The sequence below is a fragment of the Sitodiplosis mosellana genome, unplaced genomic scaffold (assembly GCF_009176505.1).
Source record: "Sitodiplosis mosellana isolate CC-2019 unplaced genomic scaffold, AAFC_SMos_1.0 Smas_scaffold_6197, whole genome shotgun sequence".
Classification (NCBI taxonomy): Eukaryota; Metazoa; Arthropoda; class Insecta; order Diptera; family Cecidomyiidae; genus Sitodiplosis; species Sitodiplosis mosellana.
In genome coordinates, this window is record NW_022601438.1 from 7,499,418 (window position 1) to 7,517,603 (window position 18,186).

General features: G+C 37.0%; 2 protein-coding genes across 2 annotated transcripts; one reads left to right on the forward strand and one right to left on the reverse strand.

The window, feature by feature from the left end:
* Nucleotides 1-2,088: 2,088 nt before the first annotated feature.
* Nucleotides 2,089-4,317, forward strand: LOC129577107 (uncharacterized). The gene is made up of 6 exons (XM_055463570.1): nucleotides 2,089-2,386; nucleotides 2,484-2,706; nucleotides 2,783-3,058; nucleotides 3,145-3,244; nucleotides 3,809-4,072; nucleotides 4,160-4,317. The coding sequence occupies exons 1-6, from the start codon at nucleotides 2,089-2,091 to the stop codon at nucleotides 4,205-4,207; spliced, it is 1,209 nt and encodes a 402-aa protein (XP_055319545.1). The 3' UTR covers nucleotides 4,208-4,317.
* Nucleotides 4,318-4,688: 371 nt separating this feature from the next.
* LOC129577162 (protein yellow) lies at nucleotides 4,689-11,424 on the reverse strand. The gene is made up of 3 exons (XM_055463738.1): nucleotides 10,616-11,424; nucleotides 10,316-10,512; nucleotides 4,689-5,320 (listed from the first exon to the last, which is right to left on the reverse strand). Exons 1-3 carry the CDS (start codon nucleotides 11,018-11,020, stop codon nucleotides 4,768-4,770), a joined length of 1,155 nt encoding a protein of 384 aa, XP_055319713.1. The 5' UTR covers nucleotides 11,021-11,424; the 3' UTR covers nucleotides 4,689-4,767.
* Nucleotides 11,425-18,186: the final 6,762 nt, after the last annotated feature.

Consider the following 18,186-nt stretch of genomic DNA (forward strand, 5'->3'; position numbering starts at 1 on the left):
TGGAGTATTTTAATCCCTTCTTCGGATTAACATCTTAATTTTACTATTAAAAACACGCCATAACATTAAAATGAGTACAAATGTTACTTAGAATGCGAATGTTTCATCCTCAAATTGTTCCAGATCATTAGGCAGATGATGATACCAAAAAATCGATAATTCTTAGAATAAGCACTGATTTGAAACAAAAATTTGGAATTTCTGAGAAATGTATGAATTTGGAAACATTCCAAATCTATTGGTGTAACGTTAAAAACTCAACTTTGTTCAACTTCTTAGCAATAAAGAGATTATCGGATTCGTAGCTTATGACCAACCGTATTTATTGATGTTTCTGTCATTATATGGCGTGTAAATATTGTAGTATAACGAGCAAACAAGAAGCATGTAAGCAAAATCTACACAAAAATGCTTGTTTTATGTTATTTCAAACTCCACCATTTTCAGCAACAAAATTGTCAGTACAAACCATCATTGGCGGTGGTCGATGTGACGCGATGGGCTATTCTTCCAAAAAACGAGGAAGCGATGAAAAAAGCGATAGCACTGATGGGTCCAATTCCAATTTCGATCAATGCACATCCGTACTCATTTCAACTTTATTCGCACGGAATTTATGACGATTCTGAATGCCACAATAAATCAGTAAACCATGCCATGCTTGCCGTTGGCTACCAGACTATTTTATCCTTCAAAATTGGTGTAACATTTGTACTCATTTAAATGTTATGGCGTGTTTTTAATAGTAAAATTAAGATATTAATCCGAAGAAGGGATTAAAATACTCCAATTTCAGGTCATAAGCATACTGAGAAATGTTTAGATCCGAAAATATTTCTAATATCAGTGTTCAAAGATGACTCTATTTAAACTTCATCACATCCTCAAAAAGGAAACCATTTCAAGTTCACCATCAGGCGGGATCAAATCAAAGCAATTCATATCAAACATAAGAAAGCGTGTTCTTATTTTACACTAAAAATGGAGCTAAATCCACGTTTCAAGTTCAAATCGAATTTTACCGCAATTTCAATAGCAACTGTGCTATTTTCAATTCTGATGGCCATTGTAAAATCATCACCAATTGTTGCCATATGAGAAGATAGCGTAATTCCATAACATCCTCGTCTAATACCATTGATTTTATATGTAAAATAACAAAAAGAAACGGCAAAAGTGACCTCTCGTAGCGGCACAGTTGAAACTAACGAAACAAACACAATTGAACATGTCATTTTCGTGTTCAGTGTTGGTTCTGTTGTTTACCGTATAGCCGGAGAGAGATGTCTACAGCTTAGTGGCGTTGAATGACATTCAACACCCATGTTCCATAATTTTTTGTGAGTTTTTGTCGTCATCAAAACGACCTTGGTATGCATATGTTTCCATTGATTTTCTAAGGAATCAGATTGAAATTCATTTATTTGGGACAACTCAAAAGATTTTTTTCAATCCAAAGCAAATCCTTCGTTTCTACTGTTTTTGGTGTGTTTTTCGTATAACCCGAAATTATTAATCTCAAGTTTTATTTATACCTACGAGAATTTCTTACCGTTTAGCTCTATGACCAATTGAAATTCTCATTTCCAAGTCTTCGCAGTTGAATTCGTAAGCGTGCTGCTGCTACAAACATATAATTTTCTGTACCAGCATAACAATTTCCAAAGTTTCAACATGGGTAAATGATAAACTGTGAGCGAAAACTAGTTAAATGTTGCATAACTGATTCGCTAACGCTTGAAGGAATCCAAGCAAATGTTGGCTACATTGTAATTACGGAAATTGGTCACATAGTAAATCAAATACAATTGTCTCAATTCAAATTACAGTTGTAATCCGCACGATTTCATTTCGTACTTTCGAGAAAGTATTTCAAGTTTGTTTGCATTCCGAAACGAAAGGCATTTCTCAATCGCCAATTTATCAATAAATGTGAAATATTATTAGTCGAAGGTGAATCGAACGGTGCAATTATCTCGAAGTTAAATCGTATAAAAGATCGTCAAAATGGTTTTGAGCTAAACAGTTCAAGCTTTGTTGCGAAAAGTCACGAATCACTTTCACACACGAGAAAAACAGAACGGAAAAATGTTGAAATTGTGTAAGGTTCTGTTGGAAGAATTGTGTTTGTGGCCCTTGGCAACGTCACCATCAATGAATAAACGATCAATTTTCCGCTATGCTGTGAATTTGTCCATCGAAACGACAGTATTGACCACTACATTAATATATGTGCTTCAAAATCTACAAAATATTGATGAAGCGACTGAACCAGGATTTGCCTGTTTTGCTTATGCAACTTCAATGTTCATTTACGTCTGGATGATTTCAAAAAAACACTTGATCAGTTCATCGATTGACCACTTGGAATGCTGCGTAAATGAAAGTATGTTTTTTTCGTATTTCTACAGCTTAAAATTTGATGTCATCAATTATACTGAATTTTCATCTTTTTTTTTCTCAATAAAATCTATTTGATAAAGGGACAAAGTTCAACGCAGATGTGAGTGAATCGAATGAAAGAACCGAGACAGAAGCCATTTATGAACAAGCCGAACAACAATACACCAAACTGTCACGTCGATATATCCTCAGTTGGTCGGTCATTGTCTGTTTGTACGCTTTTATTTTGACGATAATTCCAGTGAGTGATATGTGGCATGGTCAAACGGATGCCAGCAATTGGCCAACTCTCTTCAAATCAGTGTAAGCGAAAAACGTAAATATTTCAAACGGCATTTTTCATCAAAACATCAACAATGAATTTCAAATTTCCCAACAGATATCCACTTGACTCACGCAAAATGTCCACCTTTTCCATTCACTACACGCTGGATTTTATGGCAGTGTTTGTTCATGTTTCAATTTATGCAGCATCAAGTACGTTTCACATGGCCACCGCTCAGTATGTTTCAGCCATGATTCTGGACACGACATCAATTTTGCAACGATGTGACATCAACACAACGACCAATGATTTAAAATTAGCGTCTGTTCAGGATGTAACCATCAACAATACCTTGAACAAAGCGGTCGATCTGCATGCGAATGTTCTGGCGTGAGTATACTTTGCTTTTGAATATTTTTGCGCATCGTTTTATCAATGATTTTTGCCACTTCCTCTTCTCTACTCTCATTTGCCAGTTTAACAAAGGTATTGCTCAAAATCATGTCAGGCGTTCTGTTTATAATAATAATAAACAGCATCATTTTCTGTGCGCTTTGTCTTTTTCAAATGGAAACGGTAATTGATGTTAACAATTTGTTTTTCATGTTGTGTTGTTATTCAAGGTAATTCGTTTCTGAGATGACCGTAATATTTTTGTGTGGTTTTCATCATTGACCAGATAAATCGTATTTTTTTGTGTGTGGTAAAATGTACAGTAAATCTGTCATAAAAATGCATTTGTCTCGTTTGTTCACAACGGATGTACCGCAACATCAACCGTGTATGTCAAAATGTAATCATTTTCACGAAGCATACGCATTTATCTATAAATTGTTGCCATATATGCGAGATTCGACTGAAATTTTTTTTGATTATATTTCGATAGAATTTGTCGATTCGAATCGACGTCATTCATTGAAGTAGGCGTTCAAAAGACATCTGTTGTTTATTTTCGTTTACTTCATTTTTTATGTTTTTTTTTTGACAATTTTTCGTATAAAATCAAAACAATTCCAAAAATGTTCCGTACTATTGATTCTCCGAATCAAAATTGTTTTGATAGTTCAAAAGAAAACATTTCATTCGTTACTCACAGAATGTTATTCATTTTCCGCTTAATTTTAACTTTCTTCCCCACAGAAAACCAAGGCTGGAGCTTTTGAGGTTTATGTGAGCTTAAATTCGGTAACACTTCAAGGTGCGTTGATTTGGTTCTTCTGCTATCACAGTGCACTGGTTGCGATGCGAATGGGTGAAGTGTCGAACGTTGCATACGCATTGCCTTGGTATCACTTTTCCATCACTTCACAAAAGGGTGTTATGATGATGTTGCGTCAGTCAAACAAACATTTTGCCTATCGTGGCTTTGGTATTCTTCAGTGTGATTTGCAGACACTTAAAATGGTATGTTATTTCAATTATTTTTTGGAATGTGTATACATAGATCGGTTTGTACTATGAACTATTTATCAAATCAAATTTCTCTTTCAGATGATCAATTCAGTTGTTTCTTATTATTTGCTATTGAAGAAGATGTAAGACCAAAAAAAAAAACACTTCAAATAATGAAATTGATTAATTTGAATGATTAGTGATTAAAAGTGATTCAATGTCGGAAGAGAATACTTACCATTGAAGATTATTGTAATTCCATCGAACCAATTTGATTAATTGTTAAGAATCCTACAAATTTTTTTAAATTCAACAATTTGTCCTTCAATTTTTAACAATTTATCCCATACTTGTACCAGTCAAATCAATCTCCACTTACCGTGTTTCAGCTCTTTTCGTTGCGTTAAGTGTCGTGTGGTTTTTGTAGAGAATGAATGGTGTCGCGGAAAATTTAGCTGCAAAATCAACCGTCTCCATCGATGGAAAGTCATGGCTATAGTTCCAAAACTGAGAGTTCAGATTGTGCTCGAGTAGTCAAATAATAAAAAACTAAATTAATTTCATCATCATAAAGCATTTTTATTTTAACTGTTTAAATAAATAAATATTTATTAGCATTTGCAACATCAATGCAAATAAAGAAAGAAGAAAACGAGAAAAAACAAGGAGGAAAATATAAAATCATGTTGCATTATTTATCAGTGCATTTAATCATCCGATTCTTTAATAATTGGGTGAATTACGATTGAAGCACCGCCACAACCGACTGTATTCGTGATGTAATCGTGGAAATTACTTTCCAATGTCCACATATAACGCTTATGTCCGGGCATCACTTGCGTCGACAATCGGCATTCGGCACCTTTTTGTGCTTCTAAGAAATTGCCTGGTTTAAAGCATGTTTCTGTGTTCCACATTAGAATGTTCGATTGACCTTTGTATCGGAAAAATAGGGATGCACCATTATCGGTGCCCAACAGTACGATGGGTTGATCATCTGGTTTGGGTCCAACGTCAACAACAGCTCCCGAACCAAGTCCTTGTCGTAATTGTTCCGTTTTGATGGAAAATAATCGTGCAGCGCCCAAATAGGTAAAGTACAGCACATTTGCACCATCCGATTTTCGCACTAATGACATGTAGAGCACATCGTTGCGATTGCAACCAGCAACGACAGCAGCTGGCAAAACGACACGATGACCTTTGTTCTCGGTGCAATCATGCACAAGTATAGCTCGTGTACCAGCATCGGCGATATAACTGCAATATTAGGTTTATAGAATAAATGTATGAGCGAAAAGCGAAAATAAAACAGAGATACAGAGAAATTGAAATGGAGATAGATCAAAATGTCAATCATTAGCATCGTTTTGTTCAGTTCATTTCAATTAATTGGTTCAATATAAATTGATGAGCGGATTGAGTACTTCAGCGGGTTTATATGTGTGTTTGTGTATGTGTACTGTTTATCTTGTTTGAATTGGCGGTAATGAATTTCATACTCATTCTCATCTACACTTGACACCTACACAGTATGCTGTGTAGCTGCTGATTTTATTTCGGAACATTTCTCTCTTTTTTTTTCTTTGCTTGCAATGTATTGCACGCATAAATTTTATTGGTAATTGCTATTGTCGCTTTTCTATACGTGAAAAGCGGCAGTTTCTGGTTAATGCAGTCATTTCGTTGCATATGGCTGCTATGTCCGTGCATGTTTATGGTGTTCGACAGTTAATTAAATTCCATCGTAACTAATAATAGACATGAAGCGCCAAGTAGCCGGCCAAAGGCAAACAAATAACAAAAGAAAATTACAGCTATCGACTAAAAGCCTTTCACTAACACCACATCGCGCATTGACGCACATTCACAAACGATATTTTCGTTGCTGAAATTTCTCTCACCCAGTGCTATTATTTTGGTCAGTTAAATTCAATATCATTAGATAAAATTTTCACGAAAATACTCAATTTTTGGCTTGCCACATTGCCACACACATGCTCTTAAAATGTATCAGAATGCCATTTTTATTTTCTTTCTATTGAGGCGGCAAAAAGTCCAGAGATAAACGACGAGCGAAAGAGAATCACGGAAAAAGTGTGAAAGATATCCCATCTATTTAAAAAAAGATTTAAAAACATTCCAATCGCAACGTTGCGATTTTTTCGTTTTTTTATTCCTGAAGATAAGTCGAAAAATTCATCAGAGACTTTAGCACTGTGCATTGATGTTTTTGGTGCATTCTATTCTGAACCGATTCCAATGGAAATAAATGGATTGTTCCCATTTTCGTTTTTCAATCTCTGACTCTCCGATTTCACCATGCAACTTTTTTGAATGGAGCCGATCGACCGACGTTTTTATCGATGTATGTTTTGAAGTTGCTGCGCTCACTTGAAGGCGGAAATAAATGACATGAAATAAAAGAGAGAAACGTTTGCTTTTATTTCTCCCTCCTTCGGCTGCTGTTGAATGGAGTCAGCTATTGCACACGAGCCAGAAGAAGTTATTCACTAAATCATATGGTTGATGTAAAAACAACTCAAAACTCAAGATTCAGAGTCAATGCGATTATTTATGTCAAATGAAAGCCACTATTTATGTTCTTCAATGAAAATATTTGCTTTTACTCTTGTTTTTTGTAACTCGAAAAATATGGCTATAGAAACTAGAAAACGAACCGAGTGATCGCATATATTGATCGATGCACCAACTTTGAAATCTCACTTCGAATATACCCGGGTTTATTTAGATATTCTGCCGATGAAAATTGTAAATATTTAGATGAATTGAATCGAACGCAAACATACGAGAAAATTGGAGCAAAGTGAAGAAGGCGAGAAAAAGAATTGAAAAGCCAACAAGCAAACGAAATGAAAATAAAAATTTAAAATACCATTATAACTGCACAAATATTGACTGTAATCCATTTTCACTGGTACTGAGAAAAATGGAATGAAAAACAAGAGAGAGAAAGAGAGAGAGAGAGAGAGAGAGAGAGAGAGAGAGAGAGAGAGAGCGAAAAAAACACACGGCAAGCAAATTAAAACGTGCAATTTGAGAATGAAATACATTAATTAATGGAAATATAGAGTTTGGATCAATTCCGTCTGTGTGCGCATACAAGTTCGACTGTGAATTTGATTTTAATTGGTGATCTGTGTCGAAAACAACTATTCGAAATAATATCAATTTTATTAATATTCGCAGAACATTCCGTTCGAACCCATTTGCATTTGTTTACTTTTTCATTGTAATGCACATCAACGGGAGGATGGGACAGGGAGATAGAGACAGGGAGGGAGAGAGAAATAGAATTCACCGCTACTCATGCAATTGAATAGGTTTTTCACGCATCGTCGAATATGCAAATGTAAATTAATGCGAAATTAATTCCACGTATCGCGATTTTATTTCGGAAAATGTCTGGTGCGCAATAAAATGAAGATAGAAAAGAGAATCTGGAGTAATGAAAACCGAAAAAGCCGACAACGAAGATGACGACGACGGAAAAAAGACGGCTTCATCATTATTAAGAAGATTGCTTTTTCAAATCGGTTTTCATTTGAGAATGAAAAACGTAGATTAGAATAAAATTGACATGCATTTTTCGAAGAACAGTCATTATTTGTGTGCCCGTTTTGTTATTGCGACTTTTTGATGCGGTTTAAATTTCGGTTGATAAAAACCGAAATGAATTTTAATCCGCGATTCTCTCACAATATTTTGCTCTGTTTCTCTCGGTCTCTCTTTCGCTCTCTCTACATCTGTTTATCTGTTGGGTTCCGTAATAGATCGTCTCTATATTGGATATGATGGAGCGAGCAACATACTCTTGCGCAACGGCTTTGGGGCCAGGGAGAGGAGGTGGGAGAACGAGCTTGCTTAAGCTCTTAATCTATCAGCAAAAGAAATTTCAACTGATTTAAAAGCACTTATTATTAAATGACTTTGCATCAAGAATCAGTCGAACGGAATGGAAAATTGTTTGCGGTAGTCGTACTGTGTGTATGCGCACGGAAGAGACGGAGAGAGCATCGAGCAAGAATCAGGCAAGTGAGTTCAATTGCAAGTACCAGCGCACTCACAACATACATACGTACGATTCAAAAATGGCATTGGTGATATTTGAAACGACATTTATGTTTTACTGAAGTGAGTTGCTCCAAATTGCACAGAATTTGTTGATGTGTTTTCTTGTTCCCATCAAAACGAATGATGACGACGACGACGGCGACGACAATATATACACCCGAAAAAACTATTTTTATTTAGTCAAAACCAGAGACGAAAAAACCTCGAAACATCTCATTAATTTTTATGGCTTTAACGATTTACCATTCATTATGGCATTCACATCTCACGATTGAATTCGTGTTGTTGTTCGTCTTTCATACGCGCGTTTTCCTTGTCTCTCTCGCTCTCTCTCTCGCTCTCTCTCTCTCGCTTTCTCTCCTCACTGCAACATATTTGGCCATTGTGGGCGCACAGATAGCAAAGATTCATGAATGAGATTGTGATTTAAATTAAAAAATGACAGGTTTCTTATAGCATTTCTCTTTTCATTCTTTTGCGCTTGAGTACGTTCAACATCTTTAACGTTTTGGCTGGAGTTCGACTGCTGCCGTTCATCGTACATGATGTTCTTTTTTTGCTCTGTTTTCATTTCTCTTCCTACTTTTATAAATGGTGTTCGCATGAATTTTTTTCGCCTTTATTCATGGCATCGCATTGAGATGGTGCGAGAAAGAGTCTCTTCGGCGAAATAGCATTCAGCAGGCGGAGTATCATTTTTATCATTGTGGCTTTGTGAATGATCGCAAACACACAGTCGAACGTTTGATAGGTTTTTTTTGTCCATTTCTCCCTTGGAAATGGATAAATTTCAAGAGTATACCGTGTTTTTTCCTCTTCGAAAGAGATGGAGGGTGAGAAAGCAGAAAAAAAACACACGTCCCACACACGAAAATCTGATGCATGAAAAGCAAAACGATAAGCCGAATCCGAACCACGTGGCAAAGGATGAAAAATGATGCAATCTGAATGTGAACGAATTCTTTTCTGCATTTGCTTTGGAACACATACTTGTAATTCATTTGATGTGTTTTTACATCGAATTTCTTTTTCTGCACTCTCTTTTCGTCGTTCCGTGTCGTTTTCGAATGCCAATTTTATGCGCTCACGCGCACCATCAACCGATGCTATCTCTTGCCACTGTGTTCACATTTTGTTTCCTTGTTCGATGGAGAAGCGCGCGTTGTCCGGGAGAAATAATGTGGCATCGAGTGGGTTGAGGATGTGAGCATAAATCGTTATACAATTTGCCAAAGTGGCAAATGTGTTCGTTGTTGGCGTAGTACACATTGTGAACAATTCGGTTTGGGGATAAGACAAAGTGAAATGAAGGAATTCGTGAAACGTATTCGATGAATTACGGGACTTCAAGCGCGCGCGTGTGTGTGTCCACAAGGAAGCAGCGATGACGGCAGCAAGAGAATCGAATCGCAACCATTTCAGCGAAAGCGTTGAAAGCCACTCGAAAAAGAGAACAAAAAGGCCACAAACACAAACGAAGATGAATTCAAATGCGGTTTCAAGCGAATTAAAAAGTGCTGATAAAGAACAATATATAAAGAATATCGCAGAAGGAAACAGTTTCTCTCAATATTGCCATTGATATCGTGAATGGATTGAGCAGAGGGCGGAGAAGAGAGATGGAGAAAAGAGTAAGTTGCAGCCAAATCCTATAAAGTCCAAAATGCTGGAATCCCCGTCACGCTCATACGCGAAGCACACCACAGTTCGAACGCTTTTATGCTGGCGACATGGTGAGTAAGTGCATCGAAAAGAGTGAAACGGAGTGGTGATGCGATGGTGTTTGTACAATTGCACATGCATGTACTGATTAAATTCTTGTTCGCTTCACCTACTTCACGGCCATTAGCCAGTGTGCTATTCTTTATTATTCATTTCCTTTTGCAATTGCTGCGCAATCTCGTAAATCGCTTTCGTGATTTTTGATTCGTGCACTGAGCTTATTCGCATTTCACATTGTTTAAAAGCAAACGAAACCAATTTGCCCCATCCAAATTGGCGCAATGAGTTCGTTATTGTTCCTTTTTCTTCTCTTGTTCACGAAAGAGTTTGTTAGCACAAATCACTTCATTGGTGCAAAGAAAATACACACTTACACACACTTGCACACACTGACGTTTTCTGCAATGAAGATGAATCATTTATCAATATGGTACTTACACATAAGCATGTCCCTTTTGATCATAGTCAACGGCTAGATACTGCAATCGTGAAGCGGCCACCACTAAATTCGACAGATCGATAATTTTAACAATTTTACCACTTTGAACATCGATTGCCATGACTTTGGGTTCACATCGTTTGATTGGCTGCGCTAAATTGTTTACGATACCAGTGTCGAGTACCCATAGCGTATTCTATAAATAGAAAATAAAATCGGACGAAAATAAAAAAAACCAAAATTGGTTGGGTTGACCAAGATAAATGGAAAATAAGCCAAACCGAAAAAAGTGTACAAACCTGTCGATCTAAGAAAATATCGACAACATTTTGTAGCGCCTGACAATTGCCTTCTTCTTGTGATGCCCAACATGGATACGGTGCAATCGGTACGGAGCATTTGCCTTTTCGTAAATCGACACGACCTAGGGTAAACGGTACTCCGTTACGGTATCGTGGTATTGCCACAAATGCAGTGTCTCGATAAATTTGTGAACGTGTCGCGATGACATTTTTCGGAATGTAACGTCCGGAATTTGTGTAGATATTCTTGGTGGCATAGCATGGCCAGTTGAGATTGTTGCCACCTAAACGAAATGTCAACTCGGGCACAATCGAATTATCACAGTCGGCCACAATCACAGTCACCAGCGACAACGTCAATAGCAGACACTTTACAATTGGCATCTTCACCGCAGAATGCATTTTCAGAATGCAAAACACACACACACACACAATTTAAAACTTCCGAAAGATGATGAATGTTCTGCTTTGCAATTCTTTGAAGTGAGAAAAACACCACCCACTCTACGATTTATTATATTGCAATGTCAGCACGCACCGAAACTGTGCAACAACGACAACAAAAAATATTAATCGTTTTTGACTTTTGACCGAATAAGTTCAAACATATATAAATTTATGATCGTATTACACTCTCTTTCCATTCATCTCACAAAACTCGTTTTCAACTAGTCTCACGTAGTAAATTGTTTGGTTGGAACAAAACGAAACGAAACGAGCAAGAAAATGCTTCTTGTTGCTACCGTTTTTTCTTTCTCTCTGTGTGTCTTCTGGTCGTTTGTTGCAAGAGAAAGAGAGAGAGAGAGAGAGAGAGAGAGAGCGCGCGTCCTTCGTTGCCTTTTGTGTGCTTTGATTTGAGAGTGTGGATTTATGGCACGAAGTGCTCAAGTGTACTAAATGGCAATTTTTCACCTTCCACTTACTTATATATGGACCCCAGAACAATCCAACCAAACAATCAAACTGTAAATGTGCTGGAAAATTCTTACTCTTGTTCTTGCTCTCTCCCTCTCTCTCTCTCTCTCTCTCAAGCTGAAAACCCACTTTACAACACATCGCTCAAAAGCATTAAAAATATTTACAAACAATTCTTTCTCTCTCAGTGTGTCTGAGTACAATAGCAACAGAAAAAAAACAATAAAAAACACTGCTGTAACACAATTTATTTGTTATTATTCAATGTTTGAAATGAAATATTTAAAATAAACTATTCGAGAGAATTGTGAATGAACAAGAACGGTGAGCGGATTTAATGTAGAAATAGAGAAAAAGCGAGTTTACCATTGAATTTCAAAGCACTGCAAAAAGAAATGTTATTGTTGTTTCATTTTTTTTTATTATTATTTCTCATTCAACTGGTCGTTTTTAATTTTATTTTCATCTGGCTCAATTTATTGTTTTGTAACTTTTTTTTCGGTGCTTTTTTCTACGTTGCTGTTATTGTTTTTTTTTTTTTTTTTCGTAAATAAATTTAGTGGAAACAATTGCGATATCGTTCGTTTAGATTGCTACACAAAATTTTAATGCAAATGCATAATTATACATTCAAACGAAATTGCTGGTGAAGTGAGGAGATGGGCGAAATAAAATAAAAACAACAGAGAATCAATTTGTATGTAGCTGGATGGGGCCAAAAATGACCAAAAGAAGTGAGTGAAATCGTAATCTTATTACGTTTTGCAAACAGTTCAACGAGACGTGCTTTTCTGAAGGGTGTGTTCAAGCCAAAATGCATATTCCGAACAAAAAAGTCGAGGAAAAAGTGGAAATACAGACAAAAAGAATGAAATGAGGGAAAAAAAGGAAGAAGATGGAAAAAAAAATGCATGAGTATGATAGGTGAAACGACTCTCTACGTTGGCTAGAGTACACCATATCTAGTGGAATTTTTTTTCGAGGAAAGTCAGAAAAAATGAACAAGGGAGTGAGCGAAATAGTGAGTGTGAGAGAGAGATAGAAAGAATGAGTGAACGACAGTGGCAGATCTGTCCCGTGAGAGACAGAGAGTGCATCGAGAAAATTGAGTGGAATGAAATGCTTTCATCAAACAAGTAATCAAAACGCAGTTCGTTCTGATAACATGAACGTGATGACGTTAGCGGACGACAAGTAGTAAAATTAATGATGAACACACATGCAAGCGTGAATAACAAAAAAGAGGGTGGAAGAAGCGGCAAACGAAAGAACGATATAATAAAAGAGCAAATTTGCACAGCAATTACTGAAATCGTTCACAATGTTAATGCCACTTCTTCATAATCGGCATCCAAATCCGAACGAGCGAATGAAATCCATGTAGCTTGAGATGGTGCAGATGGTTTGGTTCAGGAGGTGAAGGATGAGAGCAAGTGACGGGAATCAGTGATAAACAAAGTTGGAATGGTGGTGTGAACCAACGAACATACCAACAGGCACGAACTCGAACTCAGAAGTGTAAAATTCAGTACACAATACACACAAACGGAGGGCTTACACACGCTCACGATCGTTGTTAAATAATATGACAGTTCAGTGAAGTCTTCACGACCCGAATTTTCATCCTTCACACATTTCGCACAGTTTTACTTTTCTATTAGATTTAATAAATTATGTTGTGTTATCATATTTGATGCTTTGTTTGTACTTTGTGTAATAATTTTTAAAAGCAACGACAGCAGAAAACCTTCTAACTACAACACAAACCGCATCGTCTCCGTTCTCTTTCACTCTCTCTCTCTCTCTCTCTCTCTCTCTCTCTCTCTCTCTCTCTCTCAGCACAAGCATAATAGAAAACAAGACTGGAAACAAGATGCAGTACATACGGTTCACCGACAAAAATCAAAGTACAATGTACTGAAAAGAACGAGCTTTTTCCTGCTCTTTCTCTCGTTCGCGTTGTTTTTTTGCAAAAGGTTAAAGGGAATGACGAAATAAGATAGACAGATTATGAATGATTCATGGATATACGTGTATTTTTGCAAATACAACTGCACAGCATGCGACTGACGCTGCTGCTGCTGCTCCTGCTGTTGCTGCTGCTGCTGCTTGATACGAATTTATAATCGTATCGCATAAATTTTGTAAGGGGTTGCACATAACGCCGTAAGAAACAATCATAATTGTACTCGCTCTCTTTTTCTCTGTTGTTTTTTTTTGCTCTATCTTCCTTTCTTTCGCCCGTTCAAAGGTGCCAGGCGCATAGACAATTTTTAAAGGAAAATGATAAAAACAAAATGCTTGAATCACAAACGCATACTGTGAACAAGACAGAAAAAAAAACAGACCAAACAAAAAACATGGTGTTATTCTCTCTAGCGCTCGTTATGACAGGATGTGCACAAAAACCAAACAAACCGAAGCAAGAAAAAAGGCAATGACGACGCATTTTGACACTAATTTTTTCTTTCGTTCATCGTTTTTATTATTCAGATGAATCCTCATGATGAAGACATGCCGAGCGCGCGCGCGCGCGTGCGTCATTGTCTGGGTTTATTTTAATAATTGTCTATGCGAAGGGCAATCAGTGTAATTATTCGAAAACCGAACGAAAATATGCACATAGCAATGCACACCACTCGGTTATTGCGTGCTTGTGTGTGCGAGCGCGCCATAAAAAGCAAATGAAAATTTGCAATTGCAAGCATTCAACATGAAATCAAACTATATATGCAAAGGTTAAACCATTGAGCATACGTTTAAGTTGTATGTTCCATGCCTCGGTTTTTATCTTTATTCATCACACGCCATTGATTTTGATTCGATGCTGTGGTTTTGTGTTCATCTTTGTGTTTTATTTTTCTTTTTGCTCTCTCAGTGATTTTTTCTTTCACTTCTCTTCTTCCTTTCTTCATTATTTATATGTCTTTGCAATGCAGAAATGCTTCGAAGGAATTGTCCATGATTACCGCTATCATCGTTGTCATCATCATCATGGGCATTCGCACCATTACATTGGTTTCGCACACGGAATGCGTACGACTGATAAAGAAATTTTATCGAAATAAAATGATCGAAAATGAACTGTTTTATTTTCGGTCGAATGCTATCCGAATCAAGTAACCAGATCATAAACTTTACAATAAAATGTCAACGGAATGATTCAGTCTCGTCGGTTTTTTTTTCTTCTCGTATACGTTTGTGTGTGTTTGTTCGTTTTCAATTTTTTTCCACTCCTCCGTTTGGTGTGCTCATGAATGTGGAGCATCACTTTTATGTGTTGTTATCGTCGCTTCAAAGCTTGATCTTATGTGAGTGTGAGAGAGTTAAAGGGAGAGAAAAGTAGAGAGAGGGTTGAGAATTGAAATGATAAAATGCAGTTTGTATGAGATAATCTCATGTTATTTGTATTACTGTTGTCATGCACGCACACGCGTCCGCACTTTGCACACACATACACACACACACACATGCATGAATGTGTAAATAATAATTTCGAAATCCATGTGGGAATCAACCGAAATATAAGATGCAGCAAATGCGAAAGCAAGCGTTTGCTGTGCCACCGAAAATAGCACATTCATCAGTTATGGTATTGTTGAACTGTAAGCATTTTGCACCCACACATTTTGCCATAACGGATTCTCACCACATCTTATTTCCACTCGTTGCTCGCTTTTGTCGTCGTCGGTCGCTTAAATAGTTACTTTTTTCCCCTTCCAGCATTAAATGGCTGAATGTGATGAGAGACACAGAGAGTGAATAAAACGCCAATGAAGAATTTAATTAAAGAGGGAAAAAAGAGAGCAATTCGACCTGAATGAAGAAAAAAAAATACGAAAATTCAGATGCATAGCATCTTGTTGATGCTCTCGTGACGCCATTCTCCTTCTTCATCTCATGTATATTTATGTGATGATGGAAAAGTTGTCTCGCGACCGTTAAACACACTTAAAGCTACATTATTCGTATGGCGGCGCAAACGTGTGGAAAGTATCACATAGACGATGTGTCTTGTCGTAGGTTCGTTGTTAGCATCGTCATTCATCCTGGTTTCGCTCGCTCTTGAGCTCAAATGAAGTGAGCGGGCGGTCGACTAGAAAAGTATATAGCATTTTATGAGTTGCATTCGTCTATATGTGGGCAATAATATTTACAATTTCATTTGGATCAATTTTTTGCTCTCTTTCACTTTTCCTCCTTCTCGTTCTTTTCCAAAGCTCTCTGAATTTCTACATAATAATAACTAGCTGCTGCTGTAGCTTAATCATATGAAGATTATGTGGACTTTTCTTGGAGAAAAAAAAACGAATCCCACATTGGATTTTTTTTCCTACTCTGTTTTCTCGTTTACAACTACAAACAGCATTTCAAATTTAAGCATTGAAGATACACCGTTTTTTCTTATTTTTCGGTTTTATTACGAGGTTGCGGCTTACAGGGATGAAGGTGAACCAGTGTGTTCGCTTTCAATTATGCTTTTCTTTCGAATATGAAATCATTAGGAGGCATCGTAGAACAAAAATGATAATGCGGTTGTTCAACGAACCGCTCGAATCATGTCTGTCTCAAATTATATTATGCTGCTGCTGCTGCTGCTGCTGCTGCTGCTGTTGTTGATTTTTTATTCGTGTCATTCCATTCGTACTTCATTCATATCTCGCCAAGTTCTTTATTTTTACATTTGTTTCGGTCGTCGTAATTAAAAACAACAGAATAGAAGAGAAAGAGACATACACACGAAAAGCGAGCGATAATACGATGAATAGTTTCGCTTGCATCAGCATGAACGTAGAAAGAAAATAGAAGAAGAAACATAAAGTCGTAAAGCGCAGCCTTTGAATTTCGTAGAGTGTATGATATTTTTGTTATTTGTTTGACATTATATACCGTTTCTCTGACTGCAAATGATTACATTCGCCAACTGCTTCCAATGGGTTTGCAGGTCTTTCAATGTAGTGCACTCTGAAAATGACTCAAGTATAAATATTAACAAACGAACAGACACATTACCAAAACGAAAATGATATGGTAGTTTCAGTTTCAATTAAAACAAACTGAACAACAACAGCAACGATGACGACAACGGCGACGACGGCGGCGGTGGCAACAACACCGAAATAAACATGACAAAAACACACCGATATTTCTATGCAAATCTTCAATGTGAATGAAACTTGTTGCAATTACGGACAATTTGTATACGAAATATTGTGCCAACGAGTCTCGCACTCTAATTCTTCTTCTGCTTGGGCGGTGGCTCCCTTCGCTGTTGTTGCTGTCTTGATCAGTTTTGATTATAAAACATTGGCAGTTTGATAGAATATTCGAATAATTCTGTCGTTGTTTTTTCTGCATTTTTGTTTTTTTCTGTTGTCGTTTTCATGTTATCGGTTATGTTTGCTAGCCAATTTTATGTGCGCACTGCACAAAATAAGTTTCCAAGATGTCACTGTCTTTGTCGACTATCTTGTGATTCGTTTTCTTTTTGCTCGAAACTCGATTGCAAACTTTTTCAGCAATTTAGTTTACAGAGCGACAAAAAAAGGGAATGCGCTCCGACAAAGTTTTATTTCTGTTTATGCACGAAATAAACGTAATTTGACACCGATTCACAACAAGCGCATTGTTATTTAAATGGCAAGTGCAAAGAAAAGAGCGAGCGAGTGAGAGAGAGGGATGTGAGAGATCGTTAAATGCCAACGGCATGGTAAACTTTGCTTGATGCGCTGTTTTTGAAACTTCTTCTTCTTCTTTACTTTTTGTTGCATTTAAAGGACACGCATCAAATTGACCGACTAATTTGATTATAGCGACCTTTTCCCAAGTCGTGTATCGGTCCCGCTATTTCTCTCTCCCTCTCTCCCTGTGTATGTATGATTGCGCAGAATAAAAACACAATATAAACATTGCCAAATCAAACGTTACGAGACACTTTTTGTTTTGTTGCTCGAACAATAAAATGATAAAAACGCCGATGGAACCAAAAAAAAAACAAAAAGAAATAGCACACCAACGCCGCAATTCGGTTCACTGTACGAAAGCGAAAAGAAAAACGGCAAACTTTTCAAACGCTGATTTTGTTGATTTTTGCCGCTTCACTCGCAAAAAAAATCGTCGAAATAAACAGCAAAAACAACATCGACGTGTATCACCGCGCCGTCGACATTCAGCGAGTGTAAAATTGCAATAAATACTTACCCGAGCCGTTAATGTATGACATCGCGAATTAAAGGGCAATATAGAAGGGAAAGAAGAAAGAAAAAACAACGAATATAATGCCGTCGCTAAATTAAAACGGCAGACAATCAAATCCGCAAGTAAAACAGCTAAATCAAATAATGACAACGAAGTAAAACAATAAAATCGAGCGAGCGAGCGAGCGATTGAGTAAGAGAGTGAGAGAGAGAGAGACAGATAGCGATAGAGTATAAGTAAATACCGCTTTTTAAAATTGCGCATACCACAGCAAAATCCAACGACGACACGCGAAGTGTACGCACCAAAATATAAGAAGAAGTGAAGAAAAAAAAAAGTTTGCATAATTCCAAGCGCATAAAATGGCGAACGCGTCAATATTTTCAAGTTGGTGTATGTCTATGTGTATGTGTGTATATTGGCGGCATAAAATCGACTAAAAGTGTGGCTTGAGT

Bases quoted from the DNA above. Each gene is read 5' to 3' on its own strand.
- LOC129577107 (XM_055463570.1), top strand. From the start codon at position 2,089: ATGTTGAAATTGTGTAAGGTTCTGTTGGAAGAATTGTGTTTGTGGCCC. The intron at 2,387-2,483 runs GTATGTTTTTTT...TATTTGATAAAG, and splicing joins GGAATGCTGCGTAAATGAAA to GGACAAAGTTCAACGCAGAT. The intron at 4,073-4,159 runs GTATGTTATTTC...TTTCTCTTTCAG, and splicing joins ATTTGCAGACACTTAAAATG to ATGATCAATTCAGTTGTTTC.
- LOC129577162 (XM_055463738.1), bottom strand. From the start codon at position 11,020: ATGCATTCTGCGGTGAAGATGCCAATTGTAAAGTGTCTGCTATTGACG. The intron at 10,513-10,615 runs GTTTGTACACTT...TTCTATTTATAG, and splicing joins ATATTTTCTTAGATCGACAG to AATACGCTATGGGTACTCGA. The intron at 5,321-10,315 runs GTAAGTACCATA...CTAATATTGCAG, and splicing joins CAAAAGGGACATGCTTATGT to TTATATCGCCGATGCTGGTA.